This window comes from Triplophysa dalaica, chromosome 17 (assembly GCF_015846415.1).
Source record: "Triplophysa dalaica isolate WHDGS20190420 chromosome 17, ASM1584641v1, whole genome shotgun sequence".
Taxonomy (NCBI): domain Eukaryota; kingdom Metazoa; phylum Chordata; class Actinopteri; order Cypriniformes; family Nemacheilidae; genus Triplophysa; species Triplophysa dalaica.
The window spans coordinates 1,325,045-1,347,374 of record NC_079558.1 but is presented as its reverse complement, the minus strand read 5'-3'; the positions used below and the strand labels follow the sequence as shown (position 1 = coordinate 1,347,374).

Sequence of the window (22,330 nt, the reverse complement as noted above, 5' to 3'; positions counted from 1 at the left end):
ATAGTTCAACATCACTGTATGCTGGTTATTCTAAAGAACAGATCATCGTCTGCAGGGGTATATTTAATCTCAGGTAAATTTAACAAAGCATTATTTTGTTTATTCATCCTTTTCTAAATATATCACTTTTTACACACTCTTTTGATTTTTGTACTTCAGAAAGTAATTATTCATTATAAAGAAAAATAAACATTTATAGTATACTTTTTTGTGTATAAATGCAGGTGCATGAAGTAAAGTTTGTCACTATGAGGTTTCTTATCGTGTCGTGTGTGTCGATACTTCTGCTGATTAATGGTGAGAGTTTTAAACCTTTCAAAACACAAAACTGAGGGCAAACAATCTTTCACGTCAAGTGTCTAATACAACTTGTTGGATTTTCACATGTTAAATTATGATGTGAACCCTAACAGGTGAAATCATAAAAGGACAAACAACAGGTACATTTTTATTATTTATTTATTATCTATAGTTAAAAATGAACCAGTTCTTACATTACCATAGATAATTATTTTAATCACAATAATTAAATATTATTTGCTAAAGCTTCTTAAAATCTTTATAGAAATCAAAGCGTTCTTGCTTAAAGGTTCTGACAATTATAAGGGCAAGATTTGGTAAAGATTTAATGTGTAAATCTGCTAATTGTAAAATTTGATTTCGTGCCTCATTGACTGTCTGTAATTATACTACTTTTATATATTTTTAGTATCAATTTCTTATTGTTTCGTCAATAACAGATATCAGGCTGGTGAATGGTGGCAGTGTGTGTTCTGGAAGAGTGGAGGTTCTTCATAATGGAGTTTGGGGAACTGTGTGTGATGATCAGTGGGATCTATCAGATGCTGCAGTGGTGTGTAAAGAGCTGGGCTGTGGGGCTGTTATAGAGGCAAAGAGCAATGCTTATTTTGGACAAGGTTCAGGTCAAATATGGTTGGATGATGTACAGTGTAGAGGGAATGAAACTACACTGAAAAACTGTTCAGCACAACCATGGGGAACAAACAACTGTGTACACAGTGAAGATGCTGGAGTCATCTGCCAACGTGAGTGACAACTGTTTTTCAAATTTTGTTACATTTATACATTTTTTATTTTATTGTTCAAAAAGGTGTTAAACTATAGAAAAAAAAATTAAATACCTTTTAAAAGGCTATGAAAATCTTGATAGGTTTTCTAAGTTCCTTTTAGGCATGAAGATCAAGATGTGGAGAGGCATTGAGATCTTGATAGGTTTATAACTTCATAATAAAGACAATTTTCTTATTATCATCTTTTAGATTAGAATTATTATGTGTAAAATGGAAAAATAAATAAATTTGGCACAGAAGTATATTATAATAATCATCAATTAATTATTCTTTAGTTGTCTGGACACGAACAACTGCAGTACAGAGTACAGGTTATTACACATAAACTTTTGAATTTAAAACAGATATTTGTTCTTTCAGACTTAGTGGAGCCTTGTTGGACTGCAAGACAAAATCATACAAGAATCTCCGAAATCATTTTAATATTTCAGAATCTTCATCAAAACTTCTCAGTGATGTGTGTTTGTGTGTTTAATCTTTCAGCTACACCGCCAGTGATATTTAACACGTCCATGTCACCAATTACTTTAATGATGTTGAAGAGGCTTCACTTTTATTATTTTGATCGTAATGTGTTCATCAAGTTATAAAGGGTCAGATCATACAAAAACATAAAACTATTTTTTGCTTTCATATTATTTTGCTGATAACAGATATCAGGCTGGTGAATGGTGGCAGTGTGTGTTCTGGAAGAGTGGAGGTTCATCATGATGGAGTTTGGGGAACTGTGTGTGATGATGGTTGGGATCTATCAGATGCTGGAGTGGTGTGTCGAGAGCTGGGCTGTGGTGCTGTTATAGAGGCAAAGAGCAATGCTTATTTTGGACAAGGTTCAGGACAAATATGGTTGGATGATGTAGCGTGTAGAGGGAATGAAACATCACTGAAAAACTGTTCAGCACAACCATGGGGATCACACAACTGTGGACACAGTGAAGATGCTGGAGTCATCTGCCAATGTGAATGACAACAGTTTTTTCAAATTTTGTTACATTTATTTTTTGGAAAATTTCAATTGTACAACAAGATGTTTAAATATAAAACAGTTTTGCAGTAGGTTGAGTTTCTTTTGGTCATAGCACCCCCAGTGGTGATTTTTGAAATAACATTTTAAAGACTGAAAATCTTGATAGGTTTTTAACTTCATGATGAAGTCAATTTTCTAAATATCATGTATTAGATTTTATTTTTTTGTGTATGAAATGAAAAAATAAATACATTTGTTACAGAAGTATATTATAATAATTCATTTATTTTTCTTTAGTTGGCTGGACACAAACAACTGCAGCACCAGGTACAGGTTATTACACGTAAACTTTTGATTTTTAACGCAGATCTTTTTTATTTCAGACAGTGTAGCCTTGTTGAATTATAAGACAAAAACAGACAAGAATCTCTGAAATCATATTAATATCTCTGAATCTTCATCAAAACTTTTCAGTGATGTTTGTTTGTGTGTTTAATGTTTCAGCTACACCACCAGAGATATTTAACACGTCCATGTCACCAATTAAAGGTACTGTTATGATGTTGATGATAGAGACTCCGCTTTTATTATTTTGTTTGTCACGTGTTCATCTGTGTCTCATGTTATTAAGGGTCAGATCATACAAAAAGGTAAAACTATTTTCTGCTTTCAAATTATTTTGCTGATAACAGATATCAGGCTGGTGAATGGTGGCAGTGTGTGTTCTGGAAGAGTGGAGGTTCATCATGATGGATTTTGGGGAACTGTGTGTGATGATCTGTGGGATCTATCAGATGCTGCAGTGGTGTGTCGAGAGCTGGGCTGTGGTGCTGTTATAGAGGCAAAGAGCAATGCTTATTTTGGACAAGGTTCAGGACAAATATGGTTGGATAATGTACAGTGTAGAGGGAATGAAACTACACTGAAAAACTGTTCAGCACAACCATGGGGATCACACGACTGTGGACACAATGAAGATGCTGGAGTCATCTGCCAATGTGAGTTAAGCACCTTTCCATCTTTTAAATATATTTTTTATTACTCATCGTACAACAATATTGGTGCGTCCCAATTCACGTACTATTTGTTTTTCTTAATATTGTTCAAAATAGAAAAGTACATCCCAAATGATAGTATGCTGCATTTAGTATCCTTAAATTATCCGGATGATCTACTGTTTCCACTTAAAATTCGTAGTGTAGATCCATGGACACTCAAACGGCTGATACTACCCACAACGCACACTGTGAGGGCGGAGTTTAGTGATGCTATCCTGCATTTCATTTTTTTTATAGAGGTGCTTCACTGAATATAAGTATACATTTAACATAACATAAGAAATAATGAATGAATATAAACTTAAACGCAAAGAAAAGCTGAATTTAAAGTTTACGACAGTTAATGATCACAGTGTCTAGGCAACAACGACCTCTTCTGTTTTGCGTTAGTATATCTCAGTGGGGGCATGTTTTGCAATGTGCTAGAATGCATACTTTTCCATAACACAAAGAGTACATACGTTTAGTGTATACAATAAATGGATGAATTGGGACGCACCATGTGTTTCAAATCAGGACGTTTTGCAGCAGGTTAGTCTGGTTATTGTTGTTACAGCACCACTGATGTTGATTTTTTGTAAACCATTTTAAAGGCTATGACCTAATTGTATAACTTTTTAAGTTTTTCACATGGTCTCAAGTTCCAGTTTTTTCAATTTAATATTTACTGTATAAAGGAGAACATAAATCGATTAGATAACCGAAGTATATTTGATATTAACAATCTCTCTCTTTGTCTTTAGTTGGCTGGACACAAACAACTGCAGCACCGACTACAGGTAACCATAGACATTATAAAAATAAGAAGAGAACTTTTCCTAATGGCTTAAAATCACAGATTTGTTGAATAATATGAGTTTAACAGAGGTAAAACTATGAAATTAATTTAAAATCTTCATCAAAACTTTATAATGTTGGGGAATTGTTTTTTAGATACAACAGTGATATTGAACACGTCCATCTCAGGATTCAAAGGTAATGATGTTCTAGATAATTGAAGTTCAACTATTACTGCAACAGTTTTTTTCTTCATGTTATATCATAGAGTAATTAAACATTGTCTTATATTGTTATGTTTTCTTACTATAAAAGATGTCAGACTGGTGAATGGTAGCAGTGTGTGTTCTGGAAGAGTGGAGATTCATCATGATGGAGTTTGGGGAACTGTGTGTGATGATCTTTGGGATCTATCAGATGCTGCAGTGGTGTGTCGAGAGCTGGGCTGTGGTGCTGTTATAGAGGCAAAGAGCAATGCTTATTTTGGACAAGGTTCAGGACAAATATGGTTGGATGATGTACAGTGTAGAGGGAATGAAACTACACTGAAAAACTGTTCAGCACTACCATGGGGATCACACAACTGTGGACACAATGAAGATGCTGGAGTCATCTGCCAATGTGAGCAACAACTCTTTTTCAAAAAAAAAATTCTTTATTGTACAACAATAAAATATAAACTGTGTTTAAATATAAAACAGTTTTGCAGTAGGTTGAATTTATTTTGGTCATAGCACCCCCAGTGGTGATTTTTGAAGTACCATTTTAGGGACTATGAAAATCTTGATAGGTTTTCACATAATAATGAAGTCCATTTTCTAAATATCATGTTTGGATTTTATTTTTTTGTGTATGTTACAGAAGTATATTATAATAATTCATTTATTTTTCTTTAGTTGGCTGGACACAAACAACTGCAGCACCAGGTACAGGTTTATTACACGTAAACTTTGGAAATTAAAGCGGATCTTTTTTTATTTCACACAGTGTAGCCTTGTTGAATTGTAAGACAAAAACAGACAAGAATCTCTGAAATAATATTAATATTTCAGAATCTTCATCAAAACTTTTCAGTGATGTGTGTTTGTGTGTTTAATGTTTCAGCTACACCACCAGAGATATTTAACACGTCCATGTCACCAATTAAAGGTACTGTTATGATGTTGATGATAGAGACTCCGCTTTTATTATTTTGTTTGTCACGTGTTCATCTGTGTCTCATGTTATTAAGGGTCAGATCATACAAAAGCGTAAAACTATTTTCTGCTTTCAAATTATTTTGCTGATAACAGATATCAGGCTGGTGAATGGTGGCAGTGTGTGTTCTGGAAGAGTGGAGGTTCATCATGATGGAGTTTGGGGAACTGTGTGTGATGATGGTTGGGATCTATCAGATGCTGGAGTGGTGTGTCGAGAGCTGGGCTGTGGTGCTGTTATAGAGGCAAAGAGCAATGCTTATTTTGGACAAGGTTCAGGACAAATATGGTTGGATGATGTACAGTGTAGAGGGAATGAAACTACACTGAAAGATTGTCCAGCACTACCATGGGGATCACACAACTGTGGACACAGTGAAGATGCTGGAGTCATCTGCCAATGTGAATGACAACCTTTTTTTCAATTTTTCTTACATTTATTTTTTTGAATATTTCAATTGTACAACAAGATGTTTAAATATAAAACAGTTTTGCAGTAGGTTGAGTTTCTTTTGGTCATAGCACCCCCAGTGGTGATTTTTGAAATACTATTTTAAAGACTATGAAAATCTTGATAGGTTTTTAACTTCATAATAAAGTCAATTTTCTAAATATCATGTATTAGATTTAATTTTTTTGTGTATGAAATAAAAAAATAAATACATTTGTTACAGAAGTATATTATAATAATCAATTTATTTTTCTTTAGTTGGCTGGACACAAACAACAGTAGCAGCAGGTACAGGTTATTATGTAATCTTTTGATTTTTAACGCAGATCTTTTTTATTTCAGACAGTGTAGCCTTGTTGAATTGTAAGACAAAAACAGACAAGAATCTCTGAAATCATATTAATATCTCTGAATCTTCATCAAAACTTTTCAGTGATGTTTGTTTGTGTGTTTAATGTTTCAGCTACACCACCAGAGATATTTAACACGTCCATGTCACCAATTAAAGGTACTGTTATGATGTTGATGATAAAGGCTCCTCATTTATTTATTTTTTTGTCACGTCTTCATCTGTGTCTCATGTTATTAAGGGTCAGATCATACAAAAACGTAAAACTATTTTCTGCTTTCAAATTATTTTGCTGATAACAGATATCAGGCTGGTGAATGGTGGCAGTGTGTGTTCTGGAAGAGTGGAGGTTCATCATGATGGAGTTTGGGGAACTGTGTGTGATGATCAGTGGGATCTATCAGATGCTGCAGTGGTGTGTCGAGAGCTTGGCTGTGGTGCTGTTATAGAGGCAAAGAGCAATGCTTATTTTGGACAAGGTTCAGGACAAATATGGTTGGATGAAGTACAGTGTAAAGGGAATGAAACATCACTGAAAAACTGTTCAGCACTACCATGGGGATCACACAACTGTGTACACGGTGAAGATGCGGGAGTCATCTGCCAATGTGAGCGACAACTTTTTTTCAAATTTTGTTAAAAAAAATTTTTTATTGTACAACAATAAAATATAAACTGTGTTTAAATATAAAACAGTTTTGCAGTGGGTTGAATTTATTTAGGTCATAGCACCCCCAGTGGTGATTTTTCGAAATACCATTTTAAAGACTATGAAAATCTTGATAGGTTTTCACATAATAATGAAGTCCATTTTCTAAATATCATGTTTGGATTTTATTTTTTTGTGTATGTTACAGAAGTATATTATAATAATTCATTTATTTTTCTTTAGTTGGCTGGACACAAACAACTGCAGCACCAGGTACAGGTTTATTACACGTAAACTTTGGAAATTAAAGCGGATCTTTTTTTATTTCACACAGTGTAGCCTTGTTGAATTGTAAGACAAAAACAGACAAGAATCTCTAAAATCATATTAATATTTCTGAATCTTCATCAAAACTTCTCAGTGATGTTTGTTTGTGTGTTTAATGTTTCAGATACACCACCAGAGATATTTAACACGTCCATGTCACCAATTAAAGGTACTGTTATGATGTTGATGATAGAGACTCTGCTTTTATTATTTTCTTCGTCATGTCTTCATGTGTGTGTCATGTCATTAGGGTCAGATCGTATAAAACAGTAAAATTATTTTCTCCTTTCATAATATTTTGCTGATAACAGATATCAGGCTGGTGAATGGTGGCAGTGTGTGTTCTGGAAGAGTGGAGGTTCATCATGATGGACTTTGGGGAACTGTGTGTGATGATGGTTGGGATCTATCAGATGCTGGAGTGGTGTGTCGAGAGCTGGGCTGTGGTGCTGTTATAGAGGCAAAGAGCAATGCTTATTTTGGACAAGGTTCAGGACAAATATGGTTGGATGAAGTACAGTGTAGAGGGAATGAAACATCACTGAAAAACTGTTCAGCACGTCCATGGGGATCACACGACTGTGGACACAGTGAAGATGCAGGAGTCATCTGCCAATGTGAGCGACAACTTTTTTTCAAATTTTGTTAAAAAAAAAATGTTTATTGTACAAAAATAAAATATAAACTGTGTTTAAATATGAAACAGTTTTGCAGTGGGTTGAATTTATTTTGGTCATAGCACCCCCAGTGGTGATTTTTCGAAATACCATTTTAAAGACTATGAAAATCTTGATAGGTTTTCACATAATAATGAAGTCCATTTTCTAAATATCATGTTTGGATTTTATTTTTTTGTGTATGTTACAGAAGTATATTATAATAATTCATTTATTTTTCTTTAGTTGGCTGGACACAAACAACTGCAGCACCAGGTACAGGTTTATTACACGTAAACTTTGGAAATTAAAGCGGATCTTTTTTTATTTCACACTGTGTAGCCTTGTTGAATTGTAAGACAAAAACAGACAAGAATCTCTAAAATCATATTAATATTTCTGAATCTTCATCAAAGCTTTTCAGTGATGTGTGTTTGTGTGTTTAATGTTTCAGCTACACCACCAGAGATATTTAACACGTCCATGTCACCAATTAAAGGTACTGTTATGATGTTGATGATAAAGGCTCCTCATTTATTATTTTTTTTGTCACGTGTTCATCTGTGTCTCATGTTATTAAGGGTCAGATCATACAAAAACATAAAACTATTTTTTGCTTTCATATTATTTTGCTGATAACAGATATCAGGCTGGTGAATGGTAGCAGTGTGTGTTCTGGAAGAGTGGAGGTTCATCATGATGGAGTTTGGGGAACTGTGTGTGATGATCTTTGGGATCTATCAGATGCTGGAGTGGTGTGTCGAGAGCTGGGCTGTGGGGCTGTTATAGAGGCAAAGAGCAATGCTTTTTTTGGACAAGGTTCAGGACAAATATGGTTGGATGATGTAGCGTGTAGAGGGAATGAAACATCACTGAAAAACTGTTCAGCACAACCATGGGGATCACACAACTGTGGACACAGTGAAGATGCTGGAGTCATCTGCCAATGTGAATGACAACCTTTTTTTCAATTTTTCTTACATTTATTTTTTTGAAAATTTCAATTGTACAACAAGATGTTTAAATATAAAACAGTTTTGCAGTAGGTTGAGTTTCTTTTGGTCATAGCACCCCCAGTGGTGATTTTTGAAATACTATTTTAAAGACTATGAAAATCTTGATAGGTTTTTAACTTCATAATAAAGTCAATTTTCTAAATATCATGTATTAGATTTAATTTTTTTGTGTATGAAATAAAAAAATAAATACATTTGTTACAGAAGTATATTATAATAATCAATTTATTTTTCTTTAGTTGGCTGGACACAAACAACTGCAGCACCAGGTACAGGTTATTATGTAATCTTTTGATTTTTAACGCAGATCTTTTTTATTTCAGACAGTGTAGCCTTGTTGAATTGTAAGACAAAAACAGACAAGAATCTCTGAAATCATATTAATATCTCTGAATCTTCATCAAAACTTTTCAGTGATGTTTGTTTGTGTGTTTAATGTTTCAGCTACACCACCAGAGATATTTAACACGTCCATGTCACCAATTAAAGGTACTGTTATGATGTTGATGATAAAGGCTCCTCATTTATTATTTTGTTTGTCACGTGTTCATCTGTGTCTCATGTTATTAAGGGTCAGATCATACAAAAACAGTAAAACTATTTTCTGCTTTCATATTATTTTTCTGATAACAGATATCAGGCTGGTGAATGGTGGTAGTGTGTGTACTGGAAGAGTGGAGGTTCATCATAATGGAGTTTGGGGAACTGTGTGTGATGATGGTTGGGATCTATCAGATGCTGCAGTGGTGTGTCGAGAGCTGGGCTGTGGTGCTGTTATAGAGGCAAAGAGCAATGCTTATTTTGGACAAGGTTCAGGACAAATATGGTTGGATGAAGTACAGTGTAGAGGGAATGAAACATCACTGAAAAACTGTTCAGCACTACCATGGGGATCACACAACTGTGTACACGGTGAAGATGCTGGAGTCATCTGCCAATGTGAGCGACAACTTTTTTTCAAATTTTGTTAAAACATTTTTTTTTTTATTGTACAACAATAAAATATAAACTGTGTTTAAATATAAAACAGTTTTGCAGTGGGTTGAATTTATTTAGGTCATAGCACCCCCAGTGGTGATTTTTCGAAATACCATTTTAAAGACTATGAAAATCTTGATAGGTTTTCACATAATAATGAAGTCCATTTTCTAAATATCATGTTTGGATTTTATTTTTTTGTGTATGTTACAGAAGTATATTATAATAATTCATTTATTTTTCTTTAGTTGGCTGGACACAAACAACTGCAGCACCAGGTACAGGTTTATTACACGTAAACTTTGGAAATTAAAGCGGATTTTTTTTTATTTCACACTGTGTAGCCTTGTTGAATTGTAAGACAAAAACAGACAAGAATCTCTAAAATCATATTAATATTTCTGAATCTTCATCAAAACTTCTCAGTGATGTTTGTTTGTGTGTTTAATGTTTCAGATACACCACCAGAGATATTTAACACGTCCATGTCACCAATTAAAGGTACTGTTATGATGTTGATGATAGAGACTCCGCTTTTATTATTTTCTTCGTCATGTCTTCATGTGTGTGTCATGTCATTAGGGTCAGATCGTATAAAACAGTAAAATTATTTTCTCCTTTCATAATATTTTGCTGATAACAGATATCAGGCTGGTGAATGGTGGCAGTGTGTGTTCTGGAAGAGTGGAGGTTCATCATGATGGACTTTGGGGAACTGTGTGTGATGATGGTTGGGATCTATCAGATGCTGGAGTGGTGTGTCGAGAGCTGGGCTGTGGTGCTGTTATAGAGGCAAAGAGCAATGCTTATTTTGGACAAGGTTCAGGACAAATATGGTTGGATGAAGTACAGTGTAGAGGGAATGAAACATCACTGAAAAACTGTTCAGCACGTCCATGGGGATCACACGACTGTGGACACAGTGAAGATGCGGGAGTCATCTGCCAATGTGAGCGACAACTTTTTTCAAATTTTGTTAAAAAAAAATGTTTATTGTACAAAAATAAAATATAAACTGTGTTTAAATATGAAACAGTTTTGCAGTGGGTTGAATTTATTTTGGTCATAGCACCCCCAGTGGTGATTTTTCGAAATACCATTTTAAAGACTATGAAAATCTTGATAGGTTTTCACATAATAATGAAGTCCATTTTCTAAATATCATGTTTGGATTTTATTTTTTTGTGTATGTTACAGAAGTATATTATAATAATTCATTTATTTTTCTTTAGTTGGCTGGACACAAACAACTGTAGCACCAGGTACAGGTTATTATGTAATCTTTTGATTTTTAACGCAGATCTTTTTTTATTTCACACAGTGTAGCCTTGTTGAATTGTAAGACAAAAACAGACATGAATCTCTGAAATCATATTAATATTTCAGAATCTTCATCAAAGCTTTTCAGTGATGTGTGTTTGTGTGTTTAATGTTTCAGCTACACCACCAGAGATATTTAACACGTCCATGTCACCAATTAAAGGTACTGTTATGATGTTGATGATAAAGGCTCCTCATTTATTATTTTTTTTGTCACGTGTTCATCTGTGTCTCATGTTATTAAGGGTCAGATCATACAAAAACATAAAACTATTTTTTGCTTTCATATTATTTTGCTGATAACAGATATCAGGCTGGTGAATGGTGGCAGTGTGTGTTCTGGAAGAGTGGAGGTTCATCATGATGGACTTTGGGGAACTGTGTGTGATGATGGTTGGGATCTATCAGATGCTGGAGTGGTGTGTCGAGAGCTGGGCTGTGGTGCTGTTATAGAGGCAAAGAGCAATGCTTATTTTGGACAAGGTTCAGGACAAATATGGTTGGATGAAGTACAGTGTAGAGGGAATGAAACATCACTGAAAAACTGTTCAGCACGTCCATGGGGATCACACGACTGTGGACACAGTGAAGATGCAGGAGTCATCTGCCAATGTGAGCGACAACTTTTTTTCAAATTTTGTTAAAAAAAAAATGTTTATTGTACAAAAATAAAATATAAACTGTGTTTAAATATGAAACAGTTTTGCAGTGGGTTGAATTTATTTTGGTCATAGCACCCCCAGTGGTGATTTTTCGAAATACCATTTTAAAGACTATGAAAATCTTGATAGGTTTTCACATAATAATGAAGTCCATTTTCTAAATATCATGTTTGGATTTTATTTTTTTGTGTATGTTACAGAAGTATATTATAATAATTCATTTATTTTTCTTTAGTTGGCTGGACACAAACAACTGCAGCACCAGGTACAGGTTTATTACACGTAAACTTTGGAAATTAAAGCGGATCTTTTTTTATTTCACACTGTGTAGCCTTGTTGAATTGTAAGACAAAAACAGACAAGAATCTCTAAAATCATATTAATATTTCTGAATCTTCATCAAAGCTTTTCAGTGATGTGTGTTTGTGTGTTTAATGTTTCAGCTACACCACCAGAGATATTTAACACGTCCATGTCACCAATTAAAGGTACTGTTATGATGTTGATGATAAAGGCTCCTCATTTATTATTTTTTTTGTCACGTGTTCATCTGTGTCTCATGTTATTAAGGGTCAGATCATACAAAAACATAAAACTATTTTTTGCTTTCATATTATTTTGCTGATAACAGATATCAGGCTGGTGAATGGTAGCAGTGTGTGTTCTGGAAGAGTGGAGGTTCATCATGATGGAGTTTGGGGAACTGTGTGTGATGATCTTTGGGATCTATCAGATGCTGGAGTGGTGTGTCGAGAGCTGGGCTGTGGGGCTGTTATAGAGGCAAAGAGCAATGCTTTTTTTGGACAAGGTTCAGGACAAATATGGTTGGATGATGTAGCGTGTAGAGGGAATGAAACATCACTGAAAAACTGTTCAGCACAACCATGGGGATCACACAACTGTGGACACAGTGAAGATGCTGGAGTCATCTGCCAATGTGAATGACAACCTTTTTTTCAATTTTTCTTACATTTATTTTTTTGAAAATTTCAATTGTACAACAAGATGTTTAAATATAAAACAGTTTTGCAGTAGGTTGAGTTTCTTTTGGTCATAGCACCCCCAGTGGTGATTTTTGAAATACTATTTTAAAGACTATGAAAATCTTGATAGGTTTTTAACTTCATAATAAAGTCAATTTTCTAAATATCATGTATTAGATTTAATTTTTTTGTGTATGAAATAAAAAAATAAATACATTTGTTACAGAAGTATATTATAATAATCAATTTATTTTTCTTTAGTTGGCTGGACACAAACAACTGCAGCACCAGGTACAGGTTATTATGTAATCTTTTGATTTTTAACGCAGATCTTTTTTATTTCAGACAGTGTAGCCTTGTTGAATTGTAAGACAAAAACAGACAAGAATCTCTGAAATCATATTAATATCTCTGAATCTTCATCAAAACTTTTCAGTGATGTTTGTTTGTGTGTTTAATGTTTCAGCTACACCACCAGAGATATTTAACACGTCCATGTCACCAATTAAAGGTACTGTTATGATGTTGATGATAAAGGCTCCACATTTATTATTTTGTTTGTCACGTGTTCATCTGTGTCTCATGTTATTAAGGGTCAGATCATACAAAAACAGTAAAACTATTTTCTGCTTTCATATTATTTTTCTGATAACAGATATCAGGCTGGTGAATGGTGGTAGTGTGTGTACTGGAAGAGTGGAGGTTCATCATGATGGAGTTTGGGGAACTGTGTGTGATGATGGTTGGGATCTATCAGATGCTGCAGTGGTGTGTCGAGAGCTGGGCTGTGGTGCTGTTATAGAGGCAAAGAGCAATGCTTATTTTGGACAAGGTTCAGGACAAATATGGTTGGATGAAGTACAGTGTAGAGGGAATGAAACATCACTGAAAAACTGTTCAGCACTACCATGGGGATCACACAACTGTGTACACGGTGAAGATGCTGGAGTCATCTGCCAATGTGAGCGACAACTTTTTTTCAAATTTTGTTAAAACATTTTTTTTTTTATTGTACAACAATAAAATATAAACTGTGTTTAAATATAAAACAGTTTTGCAGTGGGTTGAATTTATTTAGGTCATAGCACCCCCAGTGGTGATTTTTCGAAATACCATTTTAAAGACTATGAAAATCTTGATAGGTTTTCACATAATAATGAAGTCCATTTTCTAAATATCATGTTTGGATTTTATTTTTTTGTGTATGTTACAGAAGTATATTATAATAATTCATTTATTTTTCTTTAGTTGGCTGGACACAAACAACTGCAGCACCAGGTACAGGTTTATTACACGTAAACTTTGGAAATTAAAGCGGATTTTTTTTTATTTCACACTGTGTAGCCTTGTTGAATTGTAAGACAAAAACAGACAAGAATCTCTAAAATCATATTAATATTTCTGAATCTTCATCAAAACTTCTCAGTGATGTTTGTTTGTGTGTTTAATGTTTCAGATACACCACCAGAGATATTTAACACGTCCATGTCACCAATTAAAGGTACTGTTATGATGTTGATGATAGAGACTCCGCTTTTATTATTTTCTTCGTCATGTCTTCATGTGTGTGTCATGTCATTAGGGTCAGATCGTATAAAACAGTAAAATTATTTTCTCCTTTCATAATATTTTGCTGATAACAGATATCAGGCTGGTGAATGGTGGCAGTGTGTGTTCTGGAAGAGTGGAGGTTCATCATGATGGACTTTGGGGAACTGTGTGTGATGATGGTTGGGATCTATCAGATGCTGGAGTGGTGTGTCGAGAGCTGGGCTGTGGTGCTGTTATAGAGGCAAAGAGCAATGCTTATTTTGGACAAGGTTCAGGACAAATATGGTTGGATGAAGTACAGTGTAGAGGGAATGAAACATCACTGAAAAACTGTTCAGCACGTCCATGGGGATCACACGACTGTGGACACAGTGAAGATGCGGGAGTCATCTGCCAATGTGAGCGACAACTTTTTTCAAATTTTGTTAAAAAAAAATGTTTATTGTACAAAAATAAAATATAAACTGTGTTTAAATATGAAACAGTTTTGCAGTGGGTTGAATTTATTTTGGTCATAGCACCCCCAGTGGTGATTTTTCGAAATACCATTTTAAAGACTATGAAAATCTTGATAGGTTTTCACATAATAATGAAGTCCATTTTCTAAATATCATGTTTGGATTTTATTTTTTTGTGTATGTTACAGAAGTATATTATAATAATTCATTTATTTTTCTTTAGTTGGCTGGACACAAACAACTGTAGCACCAGGTACAGGTTATTATGTAATCTTTTGATTTTTAACGCAGATCTTTTTTTATTTCACACAGTGTAGCCTTGTTGAATTGTAAGACAAAAACAGACATGAATCTCTGAAATCATATTAATATTTCAGAATCTTCATCAAAGCTTTTCAGTGATGTGTGTTTGTGTGTTTAATGTTTCAGCTACACCACCAGAGATATTTAACACGTCCATGTCACCAATTAAAGGTACTGTTATGATGTTGATGATAAAGGCTCCTCATTTATTATTTTTTTTGTCACGTGTTCATCTGTGTCTCATGTTATTAAGGGTCAGATCATACAAAAACGTAAAACTATTTTCTGCTTTCAAATTATTTTGCTGATAACAGATATCAGGCTGGTGAATGGTGGCAGTGTGTGTTCTGGAAGAGTGGAGGTTCATCATGATGGAGTTTGGGGAACTGTGTGTGATGATGGTTGGGATCTATCAAATGCTGCAGTGGTGTGTCGAGAGCTGGGCTGTGGTGCTGTTATAGAGGCAAAGAGCAATGCTTATTTTGGACAAGGTTCAGGACAAATATGGTTGGATGATGTACAGTGTAGAGGGAATGAAACTACACTGAAAGAATGTCCAGCACTACCATGGGGATCACACAACTGTGGACACAATGAAGATGCTGGAGTCATCTGCCAATGTGAGTGACAACCTTTATTAAACTTGTGTCTTTTCTAACCTTTTTTTGGAATGCTACAGATTTTTATATAATATTCGATAACATTGATTTGTTTATATCACAAACCCTCTGTTCCTTTAGTTGGCTAATCTATCAAATGCACGATCGTGAAAAGTTTTAAATTTGATACAAATTCATTCAATATCTGATTGAATGGTGTGATAGTCTGAAGATTTTGGATTTTTAAAGGGATACTTCACACAGAAATGAAAATCCTTCAAGTTGTTCCAAATCTGTATATATGTATTTGTTCTGAGTAACAATGAGAAATATATTTGGAAGAATGTTTATTACCAAACAGAATTTGCCCCCAATTTACTCCAGAAGTACAAAAATTGACAGACTTTTATGTTCTGTTCTGGTGTAAACAAATTAAGATATTTTGAAGAATGTAGGACAGCAAACAGTTCCGGGGCACTTTTGACTACCATTGCATTTTTTCCTACTGTGGTTGTCAATGGTGGCCAAGAACAGTTTAGTTCAGTTGAGTTTATTTATTTATGAAACACTTTTATAGAACAGACATGTTCACCAAAGTGCTGTACAGACATAATAAACGTAATACAAATACCAAGGGAAAAATAAAATAAATACACAATTACATTTGAGGCAAATACACATGTCCACCGCACATAAAAGAGAATCTCACATACTGTATTAAATGCAAGAAAGTAAAAACATGTTTTAAGATGGGTTTTTAAAACAGAAAGAGTTTGGGCCTGCCTGACATACAAAGGCAAATTATTCCAGAGGTTTGGGGCTGCCACTGCAAAGACACGGTCACTTCTGCTTTTTAGCCTTGCACAGGCGGAATCTAGGAGTAAATGCTCAACAGACCTAAATGTTCTAGATGGTATATTAGAAGCTAAGATATTTAGAAGCTAAGCCATTCAGTGCCTTGAAAACCAAAACTAAAATCTTAAGCAAAAAGGTAGGAAGGGAGGCCAATATCGGTGTAATATGTTCTATCTTAAGTGTTCCTGTTACTAGTTGGGCAGCAACATTTTGTACCCTCTGCAGACGTGGGAAGCCTCAACAATACCCACACAAAGGCTATTGCCAAAGTCAAGTCGAGATAAAAGTATGTACATTATAACTCTCTTAAAATCATTAAAGAACAAAAAAGACTTGACTTTAGAAATTTGCCTGTACTGAAAAAACTAGATTTAATAACATAATTAATCTGCTTGTCCAGTTTAAAGTCGCTGTCCAATAGAATTCCCAGATTTTTTTCAGCAGGCTTCGTATAAGGTGGTAAAACACCCAAATCCAGATCAGAAAAATTAGAGTAAATGATCACAGACTTTTCATATTGGGTGAAGTATCCCTTAAAAGTACATTTTTTAACTCTAAGATAGAATTTGAGTTGTACAGTAAAATTAAACAATAAGCTAACAAATAAAATAATTGTATCATAGTAACACTTTTCAATCATTTTCTTGTCTTAAAAAAGACTGAAAGACTGTTTCTGGTCATATGAAGAAAAGGTGAATTAACTAGTGAATATAAAAAAAATCTATATTTGATTATAAAATTGTATTTTACTCTGTTCTTGTCTCAGCTTCAAGAGACCCATGCTCAGAACTCAACTGTACTCAGGATGAGTGGTGTGGAGAGAAGAGTGGTGTTTACGGCTGTTTCTGTAACAACAACAACAGCCATCTCATATCCGGCTCTGACATCTTTGGTTTGTCACAATTTGAACAACAATAAACAAGAAATGACCAATCTGTCATCTTTTTTTATCAATGTTGATAATCTGTTTGGCGTTTTTTCCTCAGATATCTATGAGACATGTGAAAACAGCTCTGGGTTCATCTCTCTGTCTCGCTGTCAGCTCTTTGAAGCTGGTTTTTCTGCTGATCTCTTACACCTGAATGACCCCAGCTGTAGAGGAACAGTCCGGAATGGCAGAGTAGAGTTTAGATTTGACAACAATGACCACATCTGTGGAACAAAGCTTGCGGTATGATTACTCCTTAAATGAATTTATAAATGACACTTGTTGTCAAATCTAATGCAAGTGTGAACCCAACAATAGACCAAGTATGAGAAAACTTTCCCTCTATTTGGGTTCCGACTTGCATTCATCTTTTCACTTACCGTGATCTTCAAATGCTCCAAAGTACAATACTACATAATGGGGGTCAGTAACATGAACCTCAGATTGATGCCTGCTCTTGGATTAAAATATTACTGTATGTTTTCTCCTCCTCAGGCCAATGGCACTCACTTCATCTATGAAAACTTTATTCTCAGTGATCCAGACTTAACGGGTCAGGATTTTCCCATCAGCAGAAAGAGATTTCTGAAGTTGCGTTTTAGCTGTATTTACCACCAGACCCAAGAGCTCTCCATGGACATCCACCCTCTGGGGAGGTGGGACCCACTACATTCTGCTAATCTAAAGTGTTATTAAGCATTCATTTTATGTAAGGATTTTACACAAATCTTCGTTATTACATTTTTCAACAGTGTTGTGAACAGAAACCTTCAAGCACTGGGGACATATCAGCTCAGGATGATTCCATATCGGGACTCCATGTTCTCTGACCCGTTCACTGGCAGTGTGGATGTGGAGCTGAATGAGCCGATTTTTGTGGAAGTGCGTGTTGATGGAGTTGACGGTCGTCAGTTTGTTTCAGTGATTGACACATGTTGGGCGACACCAGTGAATGATCCTCATTCCTCTTTACGCTGGGATCTCATCATTCATGAGTAAGACATTGCTTTGTATATGTATTCTGTAGAGCTGAAATCTCAAGGGTCATATATCATGTCATGTTGATATTCTCAGATGTCCTAATCCAAATGACGACACAGTGGAGCTTCTGCAGAACGGCGTCTCCACATCCAGTCGTTTTTCATTTAGAATGTTCACGTTCACAGCAAACTCCACTATGGTTTTCCTGCACTGCAGAATTCACCTTTGTCTCCTGACCAACAATACCTGCTCATCTGTGAGTTCACAAATCCTTTCATTCCTCAGAAAATAGTTCTGATACTTCCTTTAAATGAATGTATTGTAAAGATTCCTTTTTACTTTGCATTGAATTATCAATGCACCTTGAACATCTTCTTTGTTGATGGTTATTGTTATGTTATCTTCGGCTGAATCTTCCATATTTCATTTACTTTCAATCTTTAGCAATGTTTCCCTGGAATTCATCCGAGAGTGGTCAGATCTCTGGACTTTCACGACACTGCCTCTATTTCTATGGGTCCACTGGTCTGGTCTAAAGGAAACTAAACTGTAAATATCTCCTTTTCAGTTATGTGATATCTTTCAATTCTCTCATGAACTGAATTATGTTCTGTTCCTTGTTTAGAGATACATGGATTCGTGAACAAGTGAAGGAGTCTAGTGTCCCATATCAGAGTCACTCAATGTCATTGACTGTTTTGTTCCTGCAAGTTCCTGCATTATATCTACAAAGGACACCCTTTAATAACAAATATTTACATATTAGTTTCCACTCTACACCGATAACTGGCTTTAATTAAGGAGTTGATTTAAAAATTGTTTAATGTGATTGTAAAGGTTTACTGTAATTCTTATGCTTTGTTGATTACATTTGATTGTTGTTTCCGACTTTCCTTTTCCATTCAGTGATAATAATAAAGTTTCATGTTATGATTTATTTGAATGTCATCTTTTTGTAAAATGTTTGTTTGAGTCGAGCAGCCTGCGTCCTCACAATTTATTTTGTAATTTGCTGTGTGAGAGCGACGCTAGAAGGATTGACACAGGAGTCTAGATGTCTCAAGGTATTTATAACTGTAGTTATGAGCTTTTGTAGGAAAATTGCAAGTACACATTTTTAGTAAAACATATTACACATTGCAAATGACAGTTATAAAATGGCAGTTCTGAAATATGAACGTGTCGTATTTTGAGCGTTCTTACATTAAGCTATTGTTCTCACCATCCTGCACTGTATCAAAACTCTTGCCCTGCACTAGAAACAGTGGACTGATAAAGATGTAAACCAGACAAATGGAGATTTACACAATGTCACCTTGGAATTATAAGGTTCTATTTGACAGTTTTTTTCCAAACTGAGGCAAGTTGTGTATACACTTTAGGGCTTTTTTAGACAACGAAAGGTTCTCTCTAGTTGAACTCTTCTCGGTTCAATTTGTGGGCTCATTCGCACACAACGTGACTAATAAGAATCAGCTTTCTTTGATCTGTTTTTATCTATTCTTACAATGTCTAACATAAAACAATATAGTAAGGTCAAAAAGTCAATAATTTAATTCATGGGGTTTTAACAATAATCAATTCCATGTTATTTCAGTCTTATCTCTAGAGAGAAAACCCGTCACACTTTCTTCGAAAAAAAGTCCAGGTCCTACCTAAAATGTACATCTGTATTGTAAAAATATTTAGCATTGCATTTTATTAACAAGAAAATCATTAGGAATATAAAATAAATGTTTTAGAAGAATTCAATGTAACATTTTATACATGGCAAAACAATATTACAACTTATTTTTAAGTTTACTTAAAATATAAGTAAACTGTAGGTTTGCTTAAATTGTATTGTTTGAAAAAATGTTTCAGAAAAAAAAGACCTTAGAATTCCAAGCAGAAAAGGATTTGTAGAATTAGGAGTTTCTATCTGCATGTTCCAAAGTTTTCCATTTACAAATTTAAAAAGGATTTTGATATTGTACATCTATTGCATTTCGAACACATTTAGGGTCTCTGTCTTCTTCTATTTATGAAAGTGACTTGTTCCTCATTTCATTTTTCTCTATATGGAATGCAAAATCTTGAAACTCAATATATCGAAACTGCTCAGAATTCAGATCAAATCTTCAAAGGTAACTATTAAATGTTATTCAAGTCATTTTGTTTAAGGCTGTTAAAAATGCTGTTCAAGGAAGCAAAAGATCAAATAAACAATATGTAGGCTTAACCAACAATAGATCCTTTCAGCAGGAATTCCTAAGAAAAGGTTTTAGAATTGTTGTGGAATTGCTAGAACTTGGAGCTGGAAATTCTAGTTTTGATCAAGGTCCACCCATATATATCACTAAGCAGTTATAGGATTGTGAATCTGATAGTTCAGCATAACTGTATGTTGTCTGAATCTAGTCTGCAGCGCTATTTAATCTCAGGTAAATTTATCAAAGGGAGATTCTCTTCATTCATCCTATTCTGAGTCTATTGCTGTTTTCGAAATTGTCCATTGTGGTTAAAAATTTTATGGATAAATAATTTAAAAAGAAATTATAATCAATAAAAATGTCATGAAAGGAAAAGAACCATAGATTTAGAAAGCATGTTTTGTTAAGTGTATCTGCATTCACACTACCAGGGAAGGGTTTGGAGAATTGAGCATCTTGATATGGATTCATCCTGACCTGATATTACCCATGGCCCGGTGGAAGATTTTTGTACACAATGCTATTAAACAAAACAAGGGAGTTTATGTTTAGCAATGTCAACCTGGTCAGCATCTAAGAATGGGCAGATCTTCATGGACCTTCATGACACTGCCTCCATATCTATGGGTCCACTGGTCTGGTCTAAAGGAAACTCAGGTAAACATTTCATTTACATTGATGCAGTCATGGCACACTTTTTCCCCAAAGTAACAAAAGCAGGTTTAAGTGTCCAGTGAATTTAAGGCATACATCTATATCACTCTTTTTTTTTAGCTGGGAAACATATGAGTTGTTTCAAACAATGCTCTACCGATAACTTAAGTGTGTCTGTTCTACACATTCATCATGCACTGAACAATGTTGTGTTCCCTGTTCACAGATATTTTGGTCCAAGAACAAGTGAAGGTGTCTATGGCCCCAGCTCGCTGTGTCTCCTTAATGGTTTTGTTTGTTTTGGTCTTAAGTGCTTACATCATCTTCAAGTAGATTTACACAAGTGATGACCTCTCATTTTAAAAGATGTGAAAACTTTTGGTAATGCATATCTGTTGTCTGTTCACACATTGCAAGTGTAAGTGTATGTATTACTGGGATTGAACATTTATTGAACTAAACTGATGTGCGTTATGTGATAGCGTTTATTAATAATAATTAAAGCTTAACAGTAAGTCATAATTTTAGCACATTGATTTGATTATTGTTTCTGACTTTCTTTTCAAATACAAGCAATATTTGGTTGATTCAAAATTAGAGTTTTTTTCCTACTGTGGTAGTGGATGATATCCCAAAACTGGAAATGCTAAGATTCTTCGAAATATCTTTCTCTGTGTTCTATAGGAACAAACACATGTGTGCAGGTTTGAAACAAGCTGAGGGTGCGTAAATGATGACAGATTTTTCATTTTTAAACATCTACAAATGCAATATCCATAGGGCTCTATTAACTATAGAAAAACAGCTTGTCTTTTGGAGAATTCTTCTACTTCACCCGAGCAAGAATGTTACAAAAATACCACATTGAAAATAAACATATTATAGGAAATATTGTATTTTTTGTTCTGTTCAACACAAACTAACATATTTTGAAGAATTCAGGAAAGCAAAGAGTTCTCGGGCACCTTTGACTACAATGAAATTCTGAATTTCCACATTGGTACATTGTGCTTAGGCTGATGAAGAGATCTGTCCGAGGTATGGCTGAAGAACTGTCAAAAAACATAGGGGCTAGTTGTCACAAGGGCGTTGACTCTGTAATTGTGAGCTTGTGTGCATTGCAAATGTTTTTTGCTGTAGTTATGCAGCTAGTTAACAGTAACTTACTGCAGATTTATGTTTATCTAATTTATTGGCAACAGTTTGTTTAAGGATAAATGATCATTAAACATCAACAAGTCTTTATCTTTAATGAAAAAAATATAAAAGAACAGCCTCATGCAAAGCCTTCTGGGAACCAGAAATCAACATAAACCTTTTTCTGTTTTT

At 34.6% G+C, this 22,330-nt stretch overlaps 1 protein-coding gene across 1 annotated transcript in view; it reads left to right on the top strand.

Moving 5' to 3' along the window:
• The first annotated feature begins 233 nt into the window (after window positions 1-233).
• The window catches only part of LOC130439384 (deleted in malignant brain tumors 1 protein-like), a 41,668-nt gene continuing 19,571 nt past the window's right edge, over window positions 234-22,330 (top strand). The window contains exons 1-47 of the mRNA XM_056771993.1: window positions 234-297; window positions 414-440; window positions 741-1,046; window positions 1,745-2,050; window positions 2,563-2,607; window positions 2,751-3,056; window positions 3,860-3,895; window positions 4,050-4,091; window positions 4,209-4,514; window positions 4,998-5,042; window positions 5,186-5,491; window positions 5,799-5,828; window positions 6,004-6,048; window positions 6,192-6,497; window positions 6,782-6,811; window positions 6,990-7,034; window positions 7,177-7,482; window positions 7,768-7,797; window positions 7,976-8,020; window positions 8,164-8,469; window positions 8,777-8,806; window positions 8,982-9,026; window positions 9,171-9,476; window positions 9,764-9,793; window positions 9,882-10,016; window positions 10,159-10,464; window positions 10,748-10,777; window positions 10,954-10,998; window positions 11,142-11,447; window positions 11,733-11,762; window positions 11,941-11,985; window positions 12,129-12,434; window positions 12,742-12,771; window positions 12,947-12,991; window positions 13,136-13,441; window positions 13,729-13,758; window positions 13,847-13,981; window positions 14,124-14,429; window positions 14,713-14,742; window positions 14,919-14,963; window positions 15,107-15,412; window positions 17,013-17,138; window positions 17,233-17,417; window positions 17,670-17,830; window positions 17,927-18,169; window positions 18,249-18,411; window positions 18,600-18,698. Coding sequence (XP_056627971.1) covers window positions 249-297; window positions 414-440; window positions 741-1,046; window positions 1,745-2,050; window positions 2,563-2,607; window positions 2,751-3,056; window positions 3,860-3,895; window positions 4,050-4,091; window positions 4,209-4,514; window positions 4,998-5,042; window positions 5,186-5,491; window positions 5,799-5,828; window positions 6,004-6,048; window positions 6,192-6,497; window positions 6,782-6,811; window positions 6,990-7,034; window positions 7,177-7,482; window positions 7,768-7,797; window positions 7,976-8,020; window positions 8,164-8,469; window positions 8,777-8,806; window positions 8,982-9,026; window positions 9,171-9,476; window positions 9,764-9,793; window positions 9,882-10,016; window positions 10,159-10,464; window positions 10,748-10,777; window positions 10,954-10,998; window positions 11,142-11,447; window positions 11,733-11,762; window positions 11,941-11,985; window positions 12,129-12,434; window positions 12,742-12,771; window positions 12,947-12,991; window positions 13,136-13,441; window positions 13,729-13,758; window positions 13,847-13,981; window positions 14,124-14,429; window positions 14,713-14,742; window positions 14,919-14,963; window positions 15,107-15,412; window positions 17,013-17,138; window positions 17,233-17,417; window positions 17,670-17,830; window positions 17,927-18,169; window positions 18,249-18,411; window positions 18,600-18,698 — 6,741 coding nt within the window. The 5' untranslated portion in view covers window positions 234-248. The remainder of the gene's footprint in view (window positions 298-413; window positions 441-740; window positions 1,047-1,744; window positions 2,051-2,562; window positions 2,608-2,750; window positions 3,057-3,859; window positions 3,896-4,049; window positions 4,092-4,208; window positions 4,515-4,997; window positions 5,043-5,185; window positions 5,492-5,798; window positions 5,829-6,003; window positions 6,049-6,191; window positions 6,498-6,781; window positions 6,812-6,989; window positions 7,035-7,176; window positions 7,483-7,767; window positions 7,798-7,975; window positions 8,021-8,163; window positions 8,470-8,776; window positions 8,807-8,981; window positions 9,027-9,170; window positions 9,477-9,763; window positions 9,794-9,881; window positions 10,017-10,158; window positions 10,465-10,747; window positions 10,778-10,953; window positions 10,999-11,141; window positions 11,448-11,732; window positions 11,763-11,940; window positions 11,986-12,128; window positions 12,435-12,741; window positions 12,772-12,946; window positions 12,992-13,135; window positions 13,442-13,728; window positions 13,759-13,846; window positions 13,982-14,123; window positions 14,430-14,712; window positions 14,743-14,918; window positions 14,964-15,106; window positions 15,413-17,012; window positions 17,139-17,232; window positions 17,418-17,669; window positions 17,831-17,926; window positions 18,170-18,248; window positions 18,412-18,599; window positions 18,699-22,330) is intronic.